The sequence below is a fragment of the Myxine glutinosa genome, chromosome 3 (genome assembly GCF_964187855.1).
Source record: "Myxine glutinosa chromosome 3, kmMyxGlut1.1, whole genome shotgun sequence".
NCBI lineage: Eukaryota > Metazoa > Chordata > Myxini > Myxiniformes > Myxinidae > Myxine > Myxine glutinosa.
The window spans coordinates 133,729,725-133,750,856 of NC_136263.1; the positions used below are offsets into that span (position 1 = coordinate 133,729,725).

The 21,132-nt window shown below is 45.3% G+C and overlaps 1 protein-coding gene across 12 annotated transcripts in view; it reads right to left on the reverse strand.

Annotated features, from left to right (window-relative positions):
* The window catches only part of LOC137423202 (acyl-CoA dehydrogenase family member 11), a 78,658-nt gene that overhangs the window by 1,869 nt on the left and 55,657 nt on the right, over positions 1 to 21,132 (reverse strand). For all 12 annotated transcript variants that reach the window (XM_068110090.2, XM_078774576.1, XM_068110091.2 and 9 more), the window contains 5 exons: positions 18,455 to 18,631; positions 18,228 to 18,320; positions 9,732 to 9,839; positions 9,436 to 9,652; positions 2,041 to 2,107 (listed from right to left, as the gene is read on the reverse strand). In XM_068110090.2, coding sequence (XP_067966191.2) covers positions 2,041 to 2,107; positions 9,436 to 9,652; positions 9,732 to 9,839; positions 18,228 to 18,320; positions 18,455 to 18,631 — 662 coding nt within the window. The remainder of the gene's footprint in view (positions 1 to 2,040; positions 2,108 to 9,435; positions 9,653 to 9,731; positions 9,840 to 18,227; positions 18,321 to 18,454; positions 18,632 to 21,132) is intronic.

Consider the following 21,132-nt stretch of genomic DNA (forward strand, 5'->3'; position numbering starts at 1 on the left):
GATCGAAGGTCGGATCTCAGGAACATTGGGTGTGTGTTCATTTACCAATTTTCTTGTGGAGAGATCGCCAAGTTGTTTAAGCATTCGAGCAAGCACTCAATTCAAAACTGTTAAGGAACGGCTGGCTTGGCAAGCGCTACCTAGCTGCTTGGTAAATGAGCACATCCCGGTCTTCCTCCCTTTGTTTCGTATTAAACAGCAGGAGCGAGTTTCAAAAGTTCGCTATGAAAAATGCCACGGTAGTGGTAGAAAGGGCCATGTTATGAACTCAACATTTGTGGGTTATATAGAGTTATATAGATCTTCGCTCCGTTCTGTAAGTAAAACTTACTTCATGGATGTCGGGATTCCTCCAAATTTCTTCATTTAGTGTTATAAACAGCATTAGCAACTGTTTAAAAAGCAAATCATACGTGTTTGTGGTTTATAATATTTTTTCTTCCTGTAGAAGCCGTTGCTCCCACAGAAACGCCATTATAACGATGAGCAATTTATACACGTTATCACTGCAGGAAAAGCGCCGTGGGGAAGTGAGACATTATTAGTATTAATATTGTTTTGTCATAACATTAATAATATGCAATCATCATTAATTTTGTTATTCAAAGCGTCTTTGGAAAAACGCCACAATAAATCTTCTGCTTTGGACAAACGCCACGATAAAGCTAATTTAACAATGACATACACCTCAACACGCAACGCCATTGACGGCAATGGCGGGGAAAACCCACTCGGGGGAGAAAAACCCCTTGGGGGGGGGGGCAAATGAATGTGCTACAACCTTCATTGTGTAACCCTTGGTCATGCTGTCAAGTTTGGATGAGATTGGATAAGTAAAGACGGAATGTATTGGCGTCAAAAATTCATCAGATAGACGGACAGACACAAATGGCGTATTTTAGTATGATTTGAGCTTTCCATCTTCATCTCTGCCCTTATTCTCCCCAAAACTGTTAGTTTTAAAACCATCTCTCATCTTTCTCTTCACTTAGCTTTCTCTCTTATTTCCACCTCAGTCTATCCCACTTCAATTACAGAGCTTCACAACACCGGTCGAGACCCGTGCTCCCACCTTTCTGCTGTAATTCCTGTCCTTGTGCTATGGTACATTCATCTGTTATTGTCCCACTATTTTCTCATTGTCCAATTTTTGTCTCCACTGATCTGTTGCTCAGCTCTTCCATGAGCCATGAGCCTTTCATGAGCCTCAATTTTGAAAAATAAGCTCTTAATTTTATTTTTCTTTTGCACTTAAATATCCACTTTTATATGCTTTCCACCTACTTAGATTAATATGACTTCTGGAGTTAAAAATAATAATAACTAGAACGGGCACTCGGTAGAGCGCATACCTTCGCCGCAGCTACTGTTCTGTACTTGGCATGGGAGTGTAGGGAACAGAACAGTGAACAGTTTGGTGCTGATTTCATGCAAATCGGATAAGAATTGACCGAGTTATGACAAAAAACGCACATTTTGCAAGGTCGTGACCCCCCTGACCTTTGACCCCCAACCGCTAACAAGGGTAATGTCTTCACTGGGTCATGTCGTATATCACAAGATCGGGCATTGAATTCTGAACATTTTGGCATTAGTTGCATGCCAATTGGATAAAAATTGACCGCGCTATGGTAAAAATACGATTTTGACCTTTTCGTGACCTTGACCTTGACCTTTGACCCGATTGCTCCCAAAATCTAATCAAATGTGTCCCGTATAATAACCAATCATCCCACCAAATTTCATGCAATTCGGTTGAATACTTTTTGAGTTATGCGAATAACATACACACACACACACACACACACACACAGACATACAAATAAATACACAGCGATCAAAACATAACCTTCCGCTTTTGCGAAGGTAATAAACAAAAGATTCCATAGTTTACATTAACTTCAAGGTCATGGTTTTATTAATGAGAACGCCAAAATAACAAAGGAAATTCCAGGATGTTTGGGAAAAATATTTTGAAGCCATTATAGCCAGTACAAACTGTGAATTATTTTTTTAACCTGTTCTGAAATGACCTCTCACCTCTGTGCAGCAAACACATCTGTAGCCTGAGCACCTGTCCAGCTTGCATGGTCAATGAGGAGATAACCTGCCAAAAAAAACACAAACGTCTTTGTTTCCTTCGGTTCCAACCGCCGAACAACCGACACGACCACAGACACACGCACAGACACCCACACACACTTTATCATGTCAGAACACCTGTACACACAAAGGCACAATAAAGTATGTAAAGTAATCCACTGGCACATCCACAAAAATCTCAATATCCCCATTTAAGAAACCAAAAACAATCACTGAAAACAAGGAAGTGACGTTTACTTATGACCTCATGTTCCCATCGAGAGTGAACATAGAAAACAAAGCATTGTGACCGGATATGGTACTTGGATACAAAAAATAAAAAAAGCATTGCTATAATTGAGGTATCAGTACCCAGCGTTTTTTGCCAAAACAACGCAGAAATCAAGAAAATGACCAAATACTAAGATCTCATGAATGAAATCAAAAGATCTTGGACGTTGAAGAGTGCCAACAATATACCAGTGATAATTTCTGCAACGGTAATGATGAAGAAGAGCCTCACAGAGACCTTAAAAACCATCCCAAGGAATATTACGACAAACTAACTAAGGTTGGAAGCTGTCTTAGGCTCAGTGACAATCCTGAAAAGAGCCCTCGGAACAAAACTTTGAGAACAAGAAAAGTTCATAGTTTGGTCCATGAATCATCATCCCTTACCCAAATGAAGGTGAATACTTCGAAACGTGAAAGGACTCCGTTCCACCATATGGAGATAACCAATGACATGCGAGCACACACACCTTAACATTTGTTGTTATTGAACTTTTACTGAATTGATAAATCCTTTGACAGTCACTTGCAACCTCATCAAGGAGGCTGCAGTGGAGGAGTGACCCATACGTGAACGAGTTTGTGCCTACCGGCATCGTCAGCTCATTATGACTACTAACCTACTCCCCATTCTCCACCCCAACACTCCAAATCCCCCGGTCTGATCGGGCATCCCATAATGCGATAATGGGTGATCAATGGCGAACTATCTAAATAAAGACGCAACCAAAGAGGCCAAAGGCTGCAATACAAAGATGTTATCAAATGACATCCAAAAATTGTGCACATTGTGCCCCAGAGATTCCTATGAAATGAGTGCCCAAATTTATGTCGACGAGAGATGAGCCATACAGAAAGGTATGTAGTTCTGCCTCTAGATGTATATTCCAGTGAGGTGTGAATCGAGAAGCAGAAAAAGACTAATGTGGGGTTGAGCAGGGGGGTAAGGAATGCTACAAATTAAGAGGACTGGAAGCGGGCTTCTATCAGCATCTTACTATAATTCACCAAATGTCCGTCTGTCTGTCTGTCCGTCTGTCCGTCCGTCCATTTGAAGGTACCGCAAAAACGGCTGAACCGGTCGCAAAAATAGTTTAGGTGGCTAATCCTGGGATCTCCTGGAGTAAAATAGGCTATATTGTTTTTCCAATTTCAGCTTTGGCCTCCAGCATTTTCAGGTTTGGACTCGCGCATAACGTAATTTTCCCGGGTGCTGCACAAACAGCTGCACCGATCGGACTCAGTGACCTCAGACAAAGACCTTTTATAATTAAAAGGACATGGGTTGAATCCCTGCTTGAGAGAATGCCAACCCCCTCCCCACCATCACGGTCGTCTCTCCAACTCACAATCCCACGAGACATGCGGAAAGGACGACCCAAAACAAATTATCTTCTTTTTGATTCGCATGTAAACATCATTAAAAGTAAATAATGACCTCTGCCAAAGTTCAAATGATGTGGGTTTAATCTCTACATGAGAGAATTCCACATAGCTATTTGGGCAGTGTATACACTAACAGATCGCTGTCTCCATCGATCTTGCCAAGGCCATAACACCAATCGGCTCAAAATCCTTTTAAATGTTGACTTGGTAGTTTTTACAATGAAGGAAACATTAACAATGTTGTTAAAAGTTTATTTTGTGTTTAATTTGTGATTGGAGTTATGTTGTTTGGAATGAAAAAAAAAAAGATATCGAGTTCAAGTAAATGACGACATGCCATGATGGTTTCTACTTTCTAAACGTGAACTTCGCGGATCACCATATGCAGATTCGCGACGGACCCACGATCGATGTTTCTATACGTGAACGTACCTGTTTATTTGCGAACGGGTACGTTTTCCATGGAAGTCCTTCACGAACTTGTTGTCCATGTCTGACGTGCGACTGAAGGTGCTACAGGAATGTGGGTGGAATTTATTGGTTTCATGCTTTAACATTCGCCGTATCTGCATTGACTGTTTGCTTCTGGCCTCCCACCCGTGCGTAGCACGGGTATCTCACTAGCAAGAGTAAAGAGAAGCTAGTTAAGAAAATAACTCGTCAAGCTAAAAGACAATATTCGAAGGATATGGCCAAGGATATTAAACAAAATAGAAGGTATTCTTTAGTATATAATAAGGGATAGAGAACAGGTTAAGACAAGTGTAGGACCATTGAGGAATAGCACAAGGGGATTAGTTAGTAATGAAAGTGAGATGTTAATCTAATTACACTGAGTAAAGCGAGGTTACACGATTAGTCCATCTGTCTGTATTTCTGACGGATGTCACTCGCTGATGGAGCAACAACTTAATTTCAATGGACTTTTATATTTTGAACACTAGACCACGAATCGGAACACAAACCTGCCGTTTAGCAGTACTTTGGCTCTGGATTTGGCAAATGATACGAAATCTCAACCCAATCATGCATGTGCACAGAAACAACAACAACAACACAACAGGCATTTTAAGGCCATTTTCCCTGCAAGAGCGGGGGGTTAGCCTTGCGGTCCCCATGACAATGTTCTCCATTTTGCCCTATTTTCTGCATCTCCCCTTGTTAACCCCCTTGCCCGCATTTCTTCTTCCACCATCTTTAGCCAAGTCTTTCTCGGTCTTCCCCATCCTCTACTTCCTTCTACATTCATTTCCATCACTCTTCTCAACCAGTCACTTTCATCCTTCCTCAACACATGACCAAACCATCTCAACCTGTTACTCTTCACAGCATCCATCACAGGCTCTATTCCCATTATCTTTCGCAATTCATCATTTGTCTTCCTCTCTCTCAACGATACTCCACACATCCACCAAACCATTCGCATTTCCACCCTTTCCAGCCTTTGTTGCTGCTCTATGTTCATTACCCATGTCTCGCTCCCATAAATCATAACACTTCTCACACATGCAGCATACACCTTTCCCTTCAGCTTCAACGACACTCCCCTACTCAGGAGCACGCCACTCAGTTCCCGAAACTTCTTCCATGCACATCTCACTCCAGCAACCGTTGCCGAGTCTGATGCACCTCTCTCAGACAACTACATTTTTGATGAACCCACTCAGCGCACATTGTACATTGAATGGAGTTCACTCCGACACCCTTCTTGCACACAGCACACGGCCACTTCCCAGTTCTTTCCACCTCACCACTGGCTTTACCACTTGCCATCACCTTCATCTTTCCGATATACACCTTCAGACCTTTTGTCTCCATACATTCCTTCCACTTGTTCATCTTCTCCTTCAGTCCATCCATACTTTCTGCAATCAACACCAGATCATCTGCATACAACAACTCCCACGGCAAACCATCCTTTACGTTCCGAGCCAGCACCTCCATCACAGCTACAAATAGTAGTGGACTTAGTACCGACCCCTGATGCACTCCCACCTTCACCTCAAACTCACCACTGTTCCCGTCCTTCATCCTTACAGCTGTGCGCACTCTTTCGTACATTGCCATCACTACTCTGATCAACCATTCCTCCACTCCTAACTTCCTCAATGCCCATGTCAATACTTCGCGTGGAACCCCATCGAATGCTTTCTCCAGATCAACAAACCCAAGAAACAACTTCTTCCTCTTCTCCATGTACTTCTCCTGCAACTGCCTCACAATAAAAAGCGCGTCTGTTGTTCCCCTTCCTGGCAAAAATCCAAACTGCATTTCTACGTCTTCACTTTCTTCCTCATCCTCCTCTCCAACACCCTTTCCAATACCTTCACTCCATGCTCCAATAACTTTATCGCTCGAAACGAGCCACAGTCCAGAGGGTCACCTTTACCCTTGTATAGAGGGATGAGGGTATTCAGTTCCCAATCCACTGGAATGCGGCCTTCTTTCACCACCAGATCGCAGATCTCTGTCATTCTCTTCACACCCCAACATCCCGCTGCCTTCAACATATCTCCCACAACTCCCGTCGGCCCTCCCATTTTTCTACTCTTCATTGCTTTTATCGCTTCCTCAACTTCCTTCTCAGTTATCTTCAGCCTAGGTCACACATAGGCGGATTTGTCGGCGACTACTGGCGACTGGAAAAATCGCCACCACCCGCCGACAATCAAAATGAAACCGTAATGGACGGTCTTCTGTAGTCGTGGTTATCCTCCCCAGGTCGGCTGCAGTCGACAAGAGCCGCAAAGGGGCCAAATATTTTTTTTAATGTTTAAAAACGGCGCGCTCAGTCGTCCTCAAAAAAGATCCGCCATGCTGTCGTGATGGAACCGCCATGCTGTCGTCGGTATCCGTAATAAGACCGTAAAGCGGCCGCAACCCAGTCGCTCATAGTCTTCCACAATCGCCCCACCAGCTAGCACGGCAGAGATGCGAATGCCATACGGCCTTCCTGCGGCATCTTCCCGACTACGGGCCGACACTGTTGCGGCTGCATATCGACTACAGAAGAACTGCCACGTCTCCCCTGCGGCTATGGGAGACTGACGACGACAGCAGTAGGACTAGTGGCGGCCGAGTTACGGCCATTGGCGACAGAGATACGACTGCCTGGCGACTGCATTACGACATACCACGATTCCATGGCAAGACAGGATGGTGTGAGGGTCTCCGTGGAGTGAGGTCCTGTGGTGCCGACAAGGATATGGCTTTATAGTTTGGACTTGGGACTTTTGGGAACTTTATTTTTGGGACTTTGGTCCTTTGGAAACTTTATTTATGGGACTTCGGACCAGTAGAAATAATTTGTTGGACTTTATTTCCATTCTCTCTCCCTGCAGAAAAGTTTGATTATTACATTACAATGATACATCTTTATTAACTTTCTTATTGTACATCAAACATCTTTATGCTTCATGTCATACATCATTGAAATGAATAAAGTGAAATGTAAAATAGAGAAATAAAGATTTAAAAAGTTGTGTGAATCGTCTCCAATCGCCGGCGGTCTTATTGCAGTCTTGCGGACGTCGGAGTAAACCGCCACCCGGCCCCAATGCAGTCGCCGCGATCCGCCATCGGTCGTAATCTAGCCGCCAGACTTTCGCCACGCTGCCGCCGTGCATCCGCAATGCAGTCGTCGTCGATCTTCAACAGTCGCCATCCCACTCGGGGCGTCGTCGCAATGCAGTCGCAATGTGGCCGCCTGCAGTCGCCATACTGCCGCCTGACCATATTTGACCGCCCGAAATCGCCAGTAGTCGCCGAAAAATCTTGATCGCCGGCAGTCGCCAGTAGTCGCCAAAATATCCGCCTATGTGTGACCGGGGCCTTCTCTGCCGATCCTAAAACTGGGGTACTCTCTATGTTGCCATCCCATTCATTCTCTGCTTTCAACAGTATTTCCATATATCTCTTCCATCTTCCTTTAATTCCATCTGGGTCCACAACGATTTGTCCCACTTCATCCTTCAAGCACCTCACCCCCATCACATCAAACCTCTCTTTCGCTATCTGCTTTGCAATCCTGAATACCGCTCTCTGACCCTCTTCCGAATCCAAGGGTTCTCCGAACATTTTTGTACATGTCTCCTGTGCCTTTGCTACCTCTTTCTTTGCACCCTTCTTGGCTGCCTTATAACTTTCATGCTCTGCCTTTTCTGCCCCCGTACCCTTCGCCTTCTGCCACTCCTTGAACTTCATTGTCTTTTCATCAATCCTCTTTCCAACTTCATCATCCCACCACCATGTTTCCAAGTGCCCCGGTGGTCCTTTTGTCCATCCACATACCTCACGAACGGCTCCCAACAGACTATCTTTCATTGACATCCAACCACTTTCAAGCTCAACCACATCATCCTCTACCATACTCAGCCTCTCCTTTAATGCCTCCCTCACTGTCACCTCTTTCAACCTCCACACCTTCATTCTCGGTTGGTACTTCACCCGCCGAGCTCTCCTCGCACCTTTCAATCTGATGTCGCAGACATCCAAGTGGTGCTGTGAAACGGCCTCCTCCCCCAGGATCACCTTTGTGATCCTATGGTCCTGAGTATGAATCCCGGTCAGCTGTTGAATTAACACCAGGTGAGGTTGACCCAGCCTGTCATCCTTCCGAGGTCGGCAAAATGAGTACCAACTCACTGGGTCCACTCTCAAGGAGGTTGGTGGCAGGATTTGCACTCCGGCCACCGTGAAACACCTCATTCCGTAACACACACACAGTGGTGTGTGTCGGGATGGTGATGTGGTCACTTTGATAGTATTGACTAACTGACCAACGTATAGAATAAACCAGTGTATCAATGAAATCTCTTCACTTCCATGGTAACAGAGCTTAGTCTTAGAGTACTTAAAAATAATTTAATACTTACATTATTTGCTAACAGGTATCTCCACCCAGGTCATACTCTGCTCTTCAACTAAAGTATCAAACAAGCCTGGCTACACCGCTGTCAGTCTTTCGGTCTTGTTTTTATAAAATAACAATAATGACCGCACTATGGTCACAACCTGTGACAAATCTGGTAACGGGCCAGTAATATCTGAATGAGCCGATTCGTCACGCGATCACGGATTGCTTAACCCCAATGTAGGGCCGTTCAAAAATTACATAACGCTATGTTTTTTAATAATTTGCATAACAACGCTCGATTACATAACGTAACGCTTGATTACCGTGCATTCTGACTTGCTTGATTAAACCTTAATATTATTCGACATATGATTAGATTGTTTGGGGTCCCTCATTGTGAATAAACACTTGACCCAAACAAAGCCGATGGAAATCTGACGCAACAAACCCGAGCAGTATATAATCAGCAGAGGCCTGCAGGCCTAATGTGTTAGGCCCACCAGAAAACCAATGTGGCGGCCATATCATTTTGTTTCGGTTCTATGGTGGGTGGAGTCAAGCGACAGATGTGGGTGTGGTCATTTTGGTGTGGCCAATGATGCACATTTCAAAAATCGATCCCCAACAACAACTCCAACAATAACAACAGCAACAAGAAGCTCTGTGCTGTGTGCGACATGGTAAGACATGTTGCAGGTAAAAGCCATAATGCATAATTAGATCACATTAATTCTCAAGATGTTTGCCACACTTGCCACAGTTCCTTTCACAAGAAAAGTAAATGTCTTCCTCTGTTTTGGTGCTTGAGGCAGAAGCCTTACCTACATAGCAACGAGCAAAGCTGTATGCAAGATTTCTTGCAGAGGACTCAAGGACTTGAAGGATTCCTTTATCGTTGGCCTCTATACTTTTGCCTGTTCCCACCGATTTATCCTCGGGCATCGCCCAGCGAGCAAAATCCACAACCGAGCGAGAGGCTTGGATAACTTGATTGGCTGGAGTCTTCAGAACAGAGGGAAGATGATGAGAGAGACCTTCCTGGAAAAATGTGGAAGGGAGTATGAGAAATTGATAGCGTTGGATGATTGGAAGATGACTCTACAACACAATACCTTACCTCAATATGATCCAGGAAATGTGTCAGCACTGCACCTCGTGACTTGTGCAACACACGAACCATATCCATCGCAAGAACATTGGTTGTCCCTTCCCATATAGGCAGCACCTGGGGTTGATGATTCAGCCACCATTTAGAGTTACAGTGTCATGCATTTTCTTGCCATTACGTTTTAAGCAACAATAAAAATCAAGACGTTTGGTTAAAAAAAAATAACCTGTTATGTGTTGCAAAAATAAAATAAAATAAATTATGAAGCATTTAAGGGTTTGGTGTTAAAGTTGTGCAAAATCAGATATTAATTGGCTTTGTGGTAAAAACAAATCAGATTAACACTTTAACGGGGAGGGAAAGGGGTTATGAGATATAACTGCAGGCGAATAGGTTATAAATGGGGCACACTGGCAATTTTTCAAGCATTTAATGTACATACTCATTTTATTTCATTGAAATAGTTATAAAGTTACCCAAGATAAATATCACTCTTCATTAAGGAGTTGTCCCCCTGGCGGCACCCCCTGGCGTTAATTCACCCCCTGGCGTTAATTCAGCGATCGACCGGGATTCGAATCCTAGGATCCTGGGTTCGAATCCCGGTCGATCGCTGAATTAACGCCAGGGGGGTTGACTCAGCCTGTCATCCTTCCGAGGTCGGCTAATTGAGTACCAGTTCACTGGTAATTCCCTGTTTGTCGTTAAAGGCGGCAAAAAGGGTTGGCGTCAGGAAGGGCATCCGGCCGTAAAACATTGCTTCAAAAAGGGGACCAAAAAACAACAACAACCACGGTGCCCGAAAAAGGCCAACCCCCGCTTTGTGGGGAAATATGGCCTCGAAAGGTGGTTATTAAGGAGAAATGCTCCTGGTGTGTACCCCGAGTTAGAATAGGTACACCGTATCCCTCCGTGTCGTAAGTGGCGACTAAAAGGGTTTGCGTCAGGAAGGGCATCCGGCCATAAAACATTGCCTCAAAAAGAGAACCATGACAATTACAATTACATATGGGCAGGGTACAGCCCGAAGTACCCCGTGGGGGGTCTTCACTCCCTCTCGTCAAAACTCAAGGTGGGGAACCCGATCGAAGCAAGGGTGGAAATCACTCCATTTATGACGACGAAACGTCTGATATCCGACGTGGAGATCGGTTTCTGAGGTTTGGGACATGGAATGTAGGGACAATGACAGGGAGATCAGGAGAAGTGGTGGAAGTATTGGTCAGAAGAAGAGTGGACATATGTTGTGTGCAAGAGACGAGATGGAAGGGAAGAGGTGTGAGAATGGTGAAGGGAAGGCAGGGACAGAAACACAAGTTTGGGTGGCAAGGGTGCCCAGAAGGCGTGAATGGTGTTGGTGTCTCTGTTTTCTGAGGAGTTTGTAGAGAGTGTGGTGAGTGTGACGAGAGTGAGTGAAAGGTTGATGATGGTGAAAATTATGATTGGAAAGGTCTTGGTGAACGTCATCTCGGGATATGCTCCGCAGGTTGGTCGGAGCGATGAAGAGGACAAGTGCTGGTGTGCGATAGAGAAGCTGATGGAAAACGTGAAAGATGAGGAAGTTGTTGTGGTAGGAGGAGACCTAAATGGGCATGTGGGAAGGAGTATAGATGGTTTTGAGGGAGTTCATGGGGGTTACGGATATGGTGTGAGGAATGGAGAAGGTGAAAGGATTTTGGAGTTTGCTGATGGAGCTGATTTGTTGATTTGTAATACTCAGTTCCAGAAAGAGGATAATAAGCTTGTTATATGCACATCAGGTGGGTCGACAACAACCGTTGACTACCTGATGGTGCGTAGGCGAGATAGGGGGCACCTCCAAAGGTGATCCCGGGGGAGGAGGCTGTTTCACAGCACCACTTGATTGTCTGCGACATAAGGGTGAAAGGTGCGAGCAGAGCTCGGCAGGTGAAGTACCAACTGAGAATGAAGGTGTGGAGGTTGAAAGAGGTGACAGTGAGGGAGGCATTAAAAGAGAGGCTGAGTATGTTGGAGGATGATGTGGTTGAGCTTGAAAGTGGTTGGATGTCAATGAAAGATAGTCCGTTGGGAGCCGTTGGTGAGGTATGTGGATGGACAAAAGGACCACCGAAGCACTCGGAAACATGGTGGTGGGATGATGAAGTTGGAAAGAGGATTGACGAGAAGAGGAAGAAGTTGAAGGAGTGGCAGAAGGCGAAGGGTACGGGGGCAGAAAAGGCAGAGTATGAAAGTTATAAGGCAGCCAAGAAGGCTGCAAAGAAAGAGGAAGCAAAGGCGCTGGAGGCATGTAGGAAAATGTTCGGAGAACGCTTGTATTCGAGAGGGTCAGAGAACGGTATTCATGATTGCAAAGCAGATAGCAAAAGAGAGGTGTGATGGGATGGGGGTGAGTTGCTTGAAGGATGAAGTGGGACAAATCGTTGTGGACCCAGATGGAATTAAAGGAAGATGGAAGAGATATATGGAAATACTGTTGAATGCAAAGAATGAATGGGATGGCATCATAGAGAGTAACACAGTTTTAGGACCAGCAGAGAAGATAACTGAGAAGGAAGTTGAGGAAGCGATAAAAGCAATGAAGAGTACAAAAGCGGGAGGGCCGACGGGAGTTGTGGGAGATATGTTAAAGGCAGCAGGAAGTTAGGGTGTGAAGAGAATGAAAGAGATCTGTAATCTGGTGGTGAAAGAAGGCCACATTCCAGTGGCTTGGGAACTGAGTACCCTCATCCCTCTATACAAGGGGAAATGTGACCCCCTGGAATGTGGCTCGTATCGAGGGATAAGGTTATTGGAGCATGGAATGAAGGTCTTGGAAAGGGTGTTGGAGAGGAGGATAAGGAAGAAAGTGAAGATCGACGAAATGCAGTTTGGATTTATGCCAGGAAGAGGAACGACAGACACGCTTTTTATTGTAAGGCAGTTGCAGGAGAAGTACATGGAGAAGAGGAAGAAGTTGTTTCCTGGGTTTCTTGATCTGGAGAAAGCATTCAATAGGGTTCCACGTGAAGTAGTGACATGGGCATTGAGGAAGTTAGGAGTGGAGGAATGGTTGATCAGAGAAGTTATGGCAATGTACGAGAGCGCGCGCAGAGCTGGAAGGATGAAGGACAGGAACAGTGGTGAGTTTGAGGTGAAGGTGGGAGTGCATCAGGGGTCGGTACTAAGTCCACTACTATTTGTAGCTGTGATGGAGGTGCTGGTTCGGAACGTAAAGGAGAGTTCACCGTGGGAGTTGTTGTATGCAGATGATCTGGTGTTCATTGGAGAAAGTATGGATGGACTGAAGGAGAAGATGAACAAGTAGAAGGAATGTATGGAGACAAAAGGTCTGAAGGTGAATATCGGAAAGACGAAGGTGATGGCAAGTGGTAAAGCATGTGGTGAGGTGGAAAGAACTGGGAAGTGGCCGTGTGCTGTGTGCCGGAAGGATGTCGGAGTGAACTCCATTCAATGTACAATGTGCGCTGAGTGGCTTCATCAAAAATGTAGTGGTCTGAGAGAGTCATTAACCAGTGTGGCAGCTACATTCATGTGTAAGGTGTGCACAGAGGGAGCTGCAGATGGAGGAAATGTTGAGTTGGATCTTGGAGACGGCGTAAAGCTGGAAGGTGTGAAAACATTTTGCTACCTAGGAGACATGCTGAATGGAGAAGGTGGATCAGACTCAGCAACGGTTGCTGGAGTGAGATGGTCATGGAAGAAGTTTCGGGAACTGAGTGGCATGCTGACGAGGAGGGGTGTTGTTGAAGCTGAAGGGAAAGGTTTATGCTGCATGTGTGAGAAGTGTTACGATTTATGGGAGCGAGACATGGGTAATGGACGTAGAGCAGCAACGAAGGCTGGAAAGGGTGGAAATGCAAATGGTTCGGTGGATGTGCGGAGTATCGTTGAGAGAGAGGAAGACAAATGATGAATTGTGAAAGATGATGGGAATAGAGCCTGTGATGGATGCTGTGAAGAGAAACAGGTCGAGATGGTTTGGTCATGTGTTGAGGAAGGATGAAAGTGACTGGTTGAGAAGAGTGATGGAAATGAATGTAGAAGGAAGTAGAGGACTGGGAAGACCGAGAAAGATTTGGCTAAAGGTGGTGGAAGAAGAAATGCGGGCAAGGGGAGGCCCTGTCAGAACGAGGTCGGCCCTGTCAGAAGAACAAGGGCAGATGCAGAAAATAGGGCAAAATGGAGAAGATTGCCATGACGACCGCAAGGCTAACCCCCATGCTCTAGCAGGGAAAATGGCCTTAAAATGCCTGTTGTTGTATTAAGGAGAGATGCAGCACCTATGGTTGCATCTGTGGGTATCATGGAATTTGGACGGCCATCATGGAGTTTTTCAATTGAAAAGGAACTTCTGCAACAAGATTCTAAAAATGTAGCAAATTTTTTGGACGAAATTGGTTTTCTTATATCGTGACTAGAAGCAACAAAGAATAATCATAAGCCACTAGAACTGCACTCGGTAGAGCGCTTACTCCCGCCAGGCTGAACAGTTTATGTTTGGTATCCCACTGATAGACCGGATATGGATCCGGATCTGAACCAAAATCTAATCGATTCATCCCTGTCACACACCCAACCTGTCCACCAAGTTTTGTCCGAATCCGTCCACAACTTTTTGAGATATCCTGCTCACAGACAAACAAACAGCCAAACAGACAGGGGTGAAAACATAACCTCCATCCACCTTTGGTGGCGGAGGTAATTATTACTTTATACTGACATCTTTATAGCAGCAAACTGCCAAATACTTTTTCCATAACACTCACAAAAAGGAAAGGGTTACTTTTAAAACACTCATGGCCACCAACCTCTCAAATATATAACATCAATGAAATAAAAGGCATGCACATTTTCCTTTTCCAAAAATTGTATGTACAGTCGGACCCTGCTATTTTCGGGTTACGCGTATTCACGGTTGATAAAATGTGACCTGTTTCTCTATTCGCGGAAAAGTGTCCCACAAATTCCCGGGTTTTTTTCTATTCACGGCCGTGTCCCGCGAATTCGAGGTTTTTCTCAGGGGCAAAAAAAATTCACGAGCCGCAAGCTTGACACATTAAAAAACCCATCTTTCACCAGCTATGCACAAAGCGGCTGGACATACGCAAAAAAACATCTGCGAGCCACAAACATAACCTGCTTCTACATTCGTGGCACTGTGCTTCACGTTTTTTTTTTGTTTTTGTTTTTTGTATACAAGATCGAGGCTCGTGAAAGAGCAAACATTAATCACACAAAAAGACAAACCGACACACAAAACACAAAAAACAAGGGGAGCGGCAGACAAGATGGGGAAAGAGGGGGGAGGACACAAAAGAGAGGGGGAAGAAGGGGAAGGACACAAACACAACATTTGAGAGCAGGGACATCGGGAGGACTTGGGGGGAGGTGGGAGAGGATTAAAACATATGAACACTGCAAGGACTCTGGGGTGAATTACCGGGGGTAGAAAAGATCAAGGTTTTCGATGGGGGAAGATAAGAGATGGTGGTGAACAGCTGTTTTAAAGACCTGGAGGGAGGAGTGGGATTGAAGGGAGTGGGGGAGTTTGTTCCAGAGGCGGGAGAAAAGGGGAATTAAAGAGTGAAGGTGAGCAGAGAGCCTAGACTTTGGCAGTTTAACCATAAGAGGGTTGCAGGCAGATCTTGTGCGACCTGAAGGAATATTGGGGGGACAGAGCACAGAGAGAGCTGGGGGAGCAAGGCCGGAGAGGAGTCGGTAGAAGACAGAAAGACCACCAACCTGCCTGCGGTGAGTGAGTGAAAGGCCCTCGGCGTTGACTACATCGCAGGAGATTCCAATGATTCTGAAAGCTTTGGCCTCAACAGCGTAAAGCCGAGCAAGGTGTGAGGCAGGAGCACCAGCCCAGAGGGGGGAACAGTATTCCATTGAGCTGCGGATGAAAGCCTTGTATGTGGTGAGGAGCTCAGGTGTGCCAAGGAAGGACTTCGCACGACGGAGGATGCCCAGTCGGCGACTGGCTTTGGAGGCCAGCTTGGAAATGTGGTTTTCCCAAGAAAGATCATGGCAGATAGTGAGACCCAAAAGCTTGAGCGACAGAACTTCTTGGAGAGGATTGTTGAGAAAGTAGATGGGAGGGTTGTCCAGTCGGTCCTTTCGGAGAGACATTGTAAGAGTGTGAGATTTGTCAGGATTGAAAGACATGTTCCACTTGTTTGACCAGTCTGTGATTTTGTCCAGGTCTGCAGAGAGTGAGGAGGCTGCAGACTGCCGATCTGAGGGATGAGGAATGGAGCGACAGAGAGTAGAGTCGTCAGCAAAGAGATAGAGAGGATTTTCAAGAGAGAGAGATCATTGATGAAGACCAGAAAAAGCACAGGGCCCAGAACACTACCTTGGGGAACTCCAGCCTGAACAGGAAGAGGAGATGAGAGAAACCCATTCAGGGCCACACGTTGACTACGACCAGAGAGGAAGTCCGCCAGCCATGCGTGGAGATTTCCATGGATACCAAAGGAGGAGAGTTTGGAGAGCAGAGCAGGGTGCCAGACCGTATCGAAGGCACGTGAAATGTCAAGGGAGACAGCTCTAATTTCCTGTTTGGCGTTGAGGACCTCCATCCATTGTTGAGAAAGCAGAAGCAGCATGTCCAGAGTAGAGTGACCAGGTCTGAAACCAAATTGATGATCAGAGATCAAGCCATTGGAGAAGAGGAAAGATTTAATATCTGAAGCAATGATGGATTCCATGACTTTGCTGATAATTGGGAGAAGGCTGATTGGTCTGTAGTTGCTGGGATCTGTTTTTGCACCTTTTTTGTGCAAAGCGGTGATGTTGGCTGATTTCCAAGCAGATGGCAGATGACCTTGAGCAAAAGAGAGGGTGAAGAGAACAGAAAGAGGGAGTGAAAGAGCAGAAGAACATGATTTTAGGACCCGTGGGCTGATGCCGTCAGGACCAGTTGCAGAATCAGAGTCGAGGGTTGACAGAAACTTTTCCACCTTGTCAGGAGGAAAGGACACAGAGTCCAGGAGCAGCTGGGTACGACTGGGTATGGTGGGTACAGAGAGGGATGGGTTTGGGACACAAGATTTAGAGGCAACACAGAGTTGAGGCATTCAGCTTTTTCACGTGCGGAGTCAGCCGTTAAGCCGTTTGAGGTGAGGGAGGGGATGGAGGGGGAACAAACACCAGAAACAGATTTGACCAGACGCCACCAGGATTTGGAAGAGGGAGACAGATAAGACAGTTCGGTCTTGAGAATGGTGAGATATTGTTTCCTGGCTCTCCTGAGGGTGGACACACACTTGTTTCGGGCTTTGTGAAAGGAAATGAGATTTCCTTCCGTTGGATTTGCTTTCCAGGAGACGAAAGCAAGTTGTTTCAGGGCAACAGCCTCACCACAAGATTCCGTGTACCATGGACGGGAGGAAGGGTATGACAACTGAAGACGAGATGGTATAAATCTGTGCATGAGAGAGAGCAATTTACTTTGAAAGAATTCCCAGGATGAGTTGATGTCAGAGGCAGTAGAGATGGGAGACCAGTCCAGATGATTGATGGCTGCTTGAAGACCGTGCCAGTTGGCCTGAGTGAAATGCCAGACTCGCCGACGCTGAGGAGGCTCTCTGAGAATGGTCAGAGAGATGTCCACTTTGACAAGCACATGATCAGATGAGCCGATTGGAGCAGAAGAAGAGCAGCAGACATTTTCAGGGAAGTTTGTCATAACCAAATCCAGAAGAGAAGATGCTCCGTTGACTGAGATCCGGGTCGGGAAATTGACAGATTGTGTCAGTCCCAGTGAGTCGCAGAAGTCCTTTGCTGAAGAGCCATGGCTGGTGAGAGAGGTACCCACACCCAGCCAACTGGCATGGTGACAATTGAAATCACCACATATGAGGAAGAGAGAGTTGGGATGGGTAGATAGAAGTTGGTCCATATTATCAGACAGTGAGATGTAGATGGAGTCATCGCTGATTGGTGGACGGTACAACACACATATGAACAAAAACACACATATTTTCTTGGCTTTTGTGGGATATCCCGTCATTCACACTGTGAATAGCTTCACGTGATATCCCACCGTTCACAGGTAAACAATGTTTCGCGGGATATCTCGTCATTCACACTGTGAACAGCTTCACGTGATATCCCTCCACCGTTCACACGGGATAACCCACCAGCTGCATAACACATCATCCCCGCAAGTTACTCCACAGAATGAAAACACCACAGTATCTATTAGTGCAATTATCTGTCTCCCTTTCCCCATTGAAACAATGGCACGGAATGCATTCGCGGATTTTCATCGACATTTGCGGATTATCGCCGACATTCAAGGGATTTGCCTCGCCATTTGCAGATTTTGCCTTGCCATTCACGGTTTGTTCCTCGATATTCGCGGATTCTTACGATTCAGGAACCAATCCCCTCTTTTTCCATTGAAACAATGCCCCGCCATTCGCGGTTTCGCAATTCGCGGCATTTCCCAGGAATCTATACCCTGTGAATAAGCAGGGTCCGACTGTATTCCAAAAAGACCAACAAAGAAGCAGGAACCTGTGTGTCTCTTAGAAGGCATGGGATTCCAGTCTCCTCCATATACCCTTCACCTCCAAAACATTCGAGACCCTCAGAAACCACTCGAACAGCCTGCGATATCAAGCAATAGAGCGAACGGTAGTCAGGGCCATCTGTCACATGTTAGCTTTGGTTGCAAGGCCACCGAAACATCATAAACATCAACTTCAGGACATCAACAAAATCATGTGCATCAAACCGGGAACCTGTTTTGCTGTGTACAACTTGGCAATTGGTGTGAGGAGTCGGAGCAGATGTTCATCTCTTATCACCATCTTCATCTCTTGCTGTTCCTCACCCTGCTGTCCCCAATTACGACCTTCTGCAGCTCCTAACAGTCGAGCAACTTCAAGTGTCAGAAGAAGTGCTCCACGTGTTTCAACCTGATAAAAAGGGCGGTGGCAGTGCAATACAAACTAGAGCTTCCAGGGAAGCAGAACTCAACTAAACTGGACGTTAAAGTCTTAACATCGTTTCGGAGCTGAAAACAATATGGCGGCCTATGGCGGCCATTTTGTGACGGATCGGGTTGGAATGCAATAGCAACCTACCTTGTGTGGTAAGGGTTAAACATTCTAATGTTGATCAAAATCTGTCAATATTTGTGGACGCTAGAGTGTTAACGTCGTTTTCATGACCAAAAACAAAATGGTCACCTAAGTCCGCCATTTTTTAACAGATCGGGCTGAAATGTAATACCAACCTGGTCCTTGGGGGTAAGGATGCTGCATGTCAAGTTTGATCAGAATCGGTTGATATTTGTGGACGCTGGAGTGTTAACGTCGAAAAGTTAACGGACGACAGACAACAGACAACGACGACAGACGACGGAAGCCAGAGAGTTCAGTATGTGATGAACGCAACTGGACGGTAGTCCAGTTGAGTTAAAAATGGAATAGATGGGCTGGGAGTAAGTTTTAAAATGTGCTTCCTAAAATCACAAGTTATAGTCTGTAAGGAATATGCCGAAGAGTGATCTGTTTGGTTTCAATGGTTGCATTCTATTACAATGACCTATTGGATGCTACAGAAAGGAATAGGGAGAGGAATAGGGCAAGAGTGAAGGTGTGTCTGTGTGTGTGTAGGTTTGTGTGTGTGTGTGTGCGGTGTGTGTGCATTCGCATGATAATGTAAAGCGCCATGAGGGTAGTTTACTCTGCTTGATGGGGGCTATATAAGACTCCTTTATTATTATTATTATTATTATTATTATTATTACAGTTTGAGACCCATCTATTCCAGAAATCGAACAGTTAAGCAACACAACTATCTCAATCACAAGAAAGTTGGCAGCCAGAAGTAAAACTACTGGTGTATCAGTCCACCTGTCTCTGTCTGTCCCCAGACCTCGTCAGTAACAGCTAGAGTATCAGCCTGTGGTGGGAACTGATGCATGTGCAAACATATGGTGGTCACAAACTTTCAGCTGGTCATACTCCAGCTGTTCTTGACATATAGGAGAACAGAAGAAGACACAAGCTAGAAACAAAATATCATGATTAGGAATCTGCAACTACCCACTTATTTCAAAATTACCTCTCCACAATCTTTTTAAGAAAATTAAAAACTTAATCTTCAAATTGAGAAGAGGTAGAAGCAAGGCACGAGAAAATGGTGGAATGAAAGGAATTCTGAATTTGTTCATGCTGCCGGCAATAGCTCGCCGATTCTTCATGAAGGACACCGTGGTATCTAGCATCAACCAACTAATGCTGGCAGATCGGATTCCTGTTTAACATCCATCCTGTGAAACATCCTGCCTGTGAAACACCGGAATGGCAGTTTATAGCTGGGTTGGGATTCGAACCCAGGCTCGACAGCTTAGAGTTGAGTGTGTGTACTTCTAGGCCATCTAGACCTTGATGGAAGTAATGAACCAAGGGTCAAAAAGGTATGGAGATACACCGACCTTCACATTCTAATAAATATGAAGAAGACCAAGAAATGACAATTTTAAGGATTGTTGGCAAAAGCTTGAAGATTTGTGTGGGCGAAAACGAGGTTGAATGAGTTGGTGAATTTAAATAGTGAGGGAGAAGGCCAACAGAGAATGGGATATGCCACAGAGCAATCAAAAGAATTTCAATGGAAAAGAAGGCTTTCAGCAAGGAGGAATTGTGGAAAAGGGTTTATAAAAAAAAAAAAGGTAAATATTTGTTTATTGGAGGGATAAGGAGCTCCTCTCTATCGATCAGCCCCAAAAAGTCCAATACCGTCTGTATGAATCCACCTCTTGTGATGTGATGTTTGTATGTCATGTTTCAATCCTCCCGAGTCGAGTGAGTTGTCATCTCCGGAACTCTCGTGTGCAGTTTCGAAGGGTCATCTATCTATAATTCCAGTAATCTCTGTGTGTCTGTGTGTGTGTGTGTGTGTGTTTGTCTGTGACCGCTGTTTCTCGACAACTACCGGTCCGATATACTTGAAACTTGCCAGGTATATTGCTGGGGACCTGAGGATGTGCCTTTTCAAGGTTTCATATTAATCGGAGAAGTAGTTACCGAGCTATGGCGATTTAGCCGTTCGCCGTTCGCTTTGGCTTTGCGAATGGACCAAACCATTTCATGTAAATAGAGGGGGGGGTTCTACCGTACTCGCAGGCCGTTCGCTTTGGCTTTGCGAATGGACCAAACCATTTCATGTAAATAGAGGGGGGGTTCTGTGGTCGTTACTGCCACGGGGTTTCAAAGTTTTTTTTTGTTGTTGTTGTTTGCACGCATGTTTTTTTGCACCCACGTACGGGCACGCCCTAGTGTTTATAAATTCAGTACTCTTTATGGCAGGAAGTGATAAATGGTTATCTTTGTTGTTTTCCCGTATTTGTTATCATGATTTTGTATAAGGTGTCGTGTATTCAATGTTGCTTGTGGTTTCAGTAATGTTA